At 30.6% G+C, this 5,681-nt stretch overlaps 1 protein-coding gene across 3 annotated transcripts in view; it reads right to left on the bottom strand.

Moving 5' to 3' along the window:
• Positions 1 to 5,681, bottom strand: part of LOC108690344 (ABC transporter G family member 23) — a 57,279-nt gene that overhangs the window by 22,963 nt on the left and 28,635 nt on the right. Inside the window, exons 1-3 of one of the 3 annotated variants that reach the window (XM_018197590.1) lie at positions 1,678 to 1,769; positions 1,225 to 1,323; positions 541 to 645 (exon numbers count right to left, since the gene is read on the bottom strand). The exons of the other annotated variants lie outside the window; for them this stretch is intronic. Of the exons in view, the coding sequence (XP_018053079.1) occupies positions 541 to 645; positions 1,225 to 1,323; positions 1,678 to 1,760 (287 nt within the window). The 5' untranslated portion in view covers positions 1,761 to 1,769. Of the gene's footprint in view, positions 1 to 540; positions 646 to 1,224; positions 1,324 to 1,677; positions 1,770 to 5,681 lie in introns of those variants that run through there. 3 annotated transcript variants of the gene reach the window in all.

The following is a 5,681-nucleotide window of genomic DNA, read 5'->3' as shown; positions in this document are numbered from 1 at the left end:
TCTTATACAAAGATCGATTTTGCTGTTTTATAGTATTTCATAAATATGTTTAGAGATATATCATATATATACCATATATATATATATATATATATATATATATATATATATATATATATATATATAGTGAATCTCATTGTCAGAATAAGTGCATGATACATAAAATCATAAAAAGAATTGCACATAGTCTGCAATCGAATGAATTTGCACAATTGCCTGCATGCGTTGGTAAGAAATGCAGCCATAAATCGTAGTGTTGCGAGAAGCCGATGTGTTTCGAGAAATATGTTATGTTTGCACACCTTTTGACTCTTGCGCATTGATTATGACGCATAATCATGTTAGAGCAGACTCCAAGAATTTTTGCAGTGCGAAAACAACATTACTACCACTAATGTTGAAATAATTCGATATAACGATGTAATTGGTGCGCTCATGAAACTTGTTTGTCCAATAATTATATTAATTGAGATGTGATTACAACATCTAGTTCACATATGTAATGGATAAAAGAAATTGAGATTGTGAATTAAAGACAACCTTTCTTGTTCAGTCTGCTCCTGCGATGTAATTTCGGCGACCGACAGGGAACTAACAGATGATATATCGCCGACTCGAACTGCATGTCGTCTAGCTTTTCTTACTCTATAGATATAAAATAGATTAATACAATCTGTCAAACGGAGAAAATATGAACATATACAATTATTACACCACGATTACATCACACATTATGTCATGATTAGCGATGGATTAATTCTCTTTCATTTTAGTTTAATTAATAAAATATGTCAAAATGTGTCTTTTAAATGTGTTTTTCATGCGAAATTTATTGTACTTATCACGTCATCGAAGATAATTATTTATAAGATATGAAGAATATAAAAAAAAAATTCGTATATGAAAACGTAACACATTAAAATATTTTTCTAATAAATTTTTAATTTAATGAATTTTTAAAAATGAATTATAAATATTGAATTAATGTATTAAATTTATATAATCATATAACAGCTAAAACTTAATATATAACAAGTAATATGTAACGTAATATATAATTTGGCATATAACATAGTGAGTTAAATTAATATGTAATTTCGAGGATAACTCATATCATTATTTATCTCTGAAATGATAATCAGTATCTTCTACAAACAAGAGTGAATGAGAATTTTCACTTGAAGCCATCACTAAGAAATTGCGAGTAGGACAAGGATCCTTTACCGATCGGATTTCACTCGCTGCGTAAGCTCGATCTCACTGGGTAATTGTAACGTTGTGCTCAACTTGACGCGCCGTTTGCGTCGTGTAATCGTCTCGTGTCTGCAGAAGAAGAAAACCACGTCGCCATTGCAAGCAATCATTTTAACGCAATTAACCTTCGTTCCCTTAATAAGTTTGATAAATATAGCTCGGTTTCTTTGCAATGTTTGTTCGCTTCATTATCTAATGACAATATTGAAGTCACATCAGAGAATATGAAACAATATATTTCTCGTACCAGATAAAAAATAATAGATTTTATTAATAATAATAATAAATTTATAATAATAAACAATTGTTTAAATAATTGTTAATAAATAAAAGTTTAATAGGTGATTTTCTTTAAAGAATGTTTTTAATTTTGTGTTAAATAAATTTTAGGGATACGAAGGTCAATAGTGCAATTATCGTTACCGATTATCATATGTTCGTGATACGAATTTAGATCTGCCTTTGAGCGTGGGTGGGCATGATTTGACATCTCGTTTACGTCCCATGGCTGCGTTTATATCCTGCCGAGAGGAAAAACATATTTTCGTCGATGCAAATGTTTGAATCTAATTGATTCCGTCACTCATTTTTTGCTCAGCTTTAGCTCGATATGCTCACGTACATGCATAACGTAAAGCTTATTTTAGCTTCATAGTTTTATCATTATAAGAGTACGTGCGTGGAATCGAAAATATTTCTAATTTACGATTTATGGTTTACATAAGATAAAAAGTTATACGTTTCTTTATGATAATACAGAAGGCCTTATGTATGACTCATTTCATTAAGTTTCCGACGTTAATGTTCCACATTATCTAAACTGGAGTTGAGGACTTGGAATTTATTCACTTAATGTCACTGAGGATGGCCTAGAAAGGCATAAATGTATGAATAAATTGAATTTTTTTGTTTCACAAAAAACTTGGTAACTGTACTCAGAGAAAAATATAGTTTTGACTATTAAATTAACAACTCTAATAATTTAAGTACTTGCAACTAGTTTTACAAAGTAATAAGAACTAAAGTAGTACTAAATACTATATTTTTATAGTATTCAGTATTACTTTAGTTTTTATTACTTTTTAAAACTAATTGCAAGTATTTAAATTTTAGAGTTGTACTTTATAGATGTCACAACTATTTTTTTTCTCTCAGTGTGCACACCATTAATCATCCGTGGACTCTCATTTTCATTTACTCCTCGTATCATTTCATTAATTTTCCGGATTGAGAAAGAGAGAAAAAAAATAGACAATAGTTCTGATTGTAAAATACGTCATTGTGCCTCAAGGTAAAATAAACCTCGGCGCTTGGCAAATCGATTTACTAAGGTTACGTTTACTCCCATTTAGACTCTATATCTTCATCGACCATAACATTCTTCTTAACATTTATTGAATCATCATATAGTTGTCCAGCAAATAATAAACGCAAACAAAATCACTGAGGAATAAGCAATAATCATATTTTAAAAAATTTATAGCTACAGTATATAAATTTATTTCTAATTATAAAGTTAGTCATATTTCTACATTACAAGATATAAAAAATTGAAATGAATTATAAATTATTAAAATTATAATTACTTGCGTGAAAAAACATTTCTTGTCGCGTACATACAATGCTGCTAAAAGCATAAAGCGACACCTAAGAAATCTGCTTTGTTATATCTATTTATTATGAGAACTTTACTGCAACTGTAAATCTTATTGTTATTCTTGGGTAAATTTGCGATTGTGTGAACCACCATACTGACATGACAGTTAAGACTGACAGCAAGAATCGTAGAGTACTGCGTACTCTTGTGTATTTAATGGTAGCACCGTACCGATGTTAGGGTTCAATGTCGCCAGTATCACTTAATACTTCATGAGCTTAAGACGATGTGGTCATGGTCGCATAAAGACCGCTTATTCATCCGACAGTTCCTCGGCAAACAATCGTGGAATAGCGTGACTTCTTCGAATAAGCGTGAATTTTCCGTGTTAACTTCAGTGTCACATGGAATCACACTTACATGTAAAAGTATACAGCTCATTAGCTCTTTTTTGTAACGGTATAATCTTTTGAGCTTTAGTATAAATTTTATTTACAAAAGTATAAATTTTACGGCAATTTACGCGAACTAATAAATTTACTTATTTATTTATGCGTACTATTTTTTTGTTTATAATTGTTGCAATATAATACAAAGCTCTTTTAAATATTTCTTTATGCGCAATAGATTTTTTTATTAACTGATAATTTATTCAATTACTAATGGATCTTGATTTATTCCTAAAAATGTGTCCGACATGGAAATATCATTAACAATTAAATACATTGCTTAATGTATTGTATTATCTCGTAATATTTAAGCATTTAATCATCTGGTTTGTCAATTTCCGTGGATTTTTTTATTAGCTAAATTAACTTTGTTTTTTAAAATAAAGTTTCGGATTTTATTAATAAAATTTTATGTACATATATGATGCAAACTTGATTTATTCAGATATTATCAATCATTAACGTCCTTATCAAACCAGTCGTAATATAATTTCCATATTAATATACAAAGTTTATATTTTTGTTTTTGAACAAACGAGTTTTAAAATGTATATAAATAAAAATAAAAATACATAAATTAGAGTAAAATACATATGATAAGTATATATTCTTTTTAATATTATCGAATTATGACACAGTCAATTAATTATTGCGTCTTATAAATAAACATGCAATGAGTTGCTCCAATTATTCATCAGTGCAATTTTAGTTAGTATATTACTAGTTGCATTTAAAGCGTAAACTTCAATCGTGTCAAAGATGCTCGTGCGTGACGCATTACGAGGTGAGGGATTCGTCTTGTGCGCATTTCTAATTGACGTGCATAATTTTCGCATTAGTCACAGAAAGATCGTTTGTTGCAAGGAGAGTAGCTATCGTTTAGCTTACTTAGAACTGCGAGTTTATGGCAAATTCCGCGATAGCCACAAAACTTTCCGTAATCCGATTAATTCTGCTGATTAATCACACGTCATCAATGCGATTTATTCTTCCATGACACGTATAATTACCATTATCAATCACTATGAACTCGTGACATCGTGATTACGATCACCTTAAGTACGGGCTGCATTATGTCATAATGAATGATGAGAAATAAATAGATGCGCAGCTCACTGTTCGCATGGTACTGAAATCTGTATAGTTATAGATACGATAATTGAACTACGTAATACGGTATTATAAATGCGAATCTCATTCATCAGGATTATACCCTCACTTGCTATTTCGTCGAATAACTATCTTTTATCAATTTTTCCCTTTAAATAATTCTTTTTGAAGAATTATTCCTCTCTTTCAAGTTTTACGCACCGGATTATCAAACCAGGAAATTATAAAACTGGTTTGATTATTATAAACGCTCGATTAATAGTACAGTCTATAATTGATGAATCGATAAGAATTCAAGCAATTCTCTATTATCCGCTTGAGTTAAAAAGGATAGTTGCAAATAAAATCTTATGACAATCTTTGTAATAATAATAAATTAAAGACACAACCTGCTGGTGATCTATAAGACACATGCTGTTATATTCATATCAGGAAACTCGGTAGTGCCTTGGCGTTCTATTGATGTCATATCGTATTAACAAGGAAATTTCGCAAAGTGTCAAATTCTGATTTTAATGAAACTTTGTAAACTTGTAGCTCACATAAAGAGATGAATTATCAGTTGGAGCGGAAAACCGGTTTAAAAAGGTGAAATCACGTATATAGTTTTCAGCTTTTTCGGTTATATCTCGAAAACTATTCGAGATATCATAAAATATTTTATACAGTTAAACACAAAAGTTTTGTAATAAAATTATCTCTGTTCATCAACATCAATATTTAAAAAAAAATAAAAAATTTTTTTTTAATTTGAAAAAAAAATATTTATTAAAAATATTATTTATTTTCTAAATTCATTTCTTTATGTGAACTGCAAGTTCACAAAGTTCCATTAAAATCAGAATTTGACATCTCGCGAGATTCTCTTACAAGTAGTTAAAGTTCGTAATTCATCAGGCAATTGTATCCCTTGTGTATTGCTTGCTCGCGAATCCGGCACGTGAACATTCACTAACGTAGTCACGGGGCAGATTTGCTAATGTCAATGGGAGCGTCTACGTAATGACGTTTAGTATTCGAAAATCGAAGTGCAGGATCGTTGCATAATGCGACATTCCGCGCGAAGACATGGCGTGTGGAAAGATCAACCTCTTTGTTTTCTGGGCCATGGTCGAAACACGAAATCAATGACGATCAATGCGAAAATCATTCCCGTCGTTTTTCCCACGTATACGACATTATTATTTCGCTTCTCAGAGAGGAAGTAGCGAGGAAGCTTTCTCCTCGCGCGTTCGCTTCGCATACAACGGCGTATCTTGGATGTCTTTTTC

This window comes from Atta colombica, unplaced genomic scaffold (assembly GCF_001594045.1).
Source record: "Atta colombica isolate Treedump-2 unplaced genomic scaffold, Acol1.0 scaffold315, whole genome shotgun sequence".
Taxonomy (NCBI): Eukaryota; Metazoa; Arthropoda; class Insecta; order Hymenoptera; family Formicidae; genus Atta; species Atta colombica.
The sequence above is the reverse complement of the archived record's forward strand: the minus strand, read 5'-3'. Positions and strand labels throughout refer to the sequence as shown.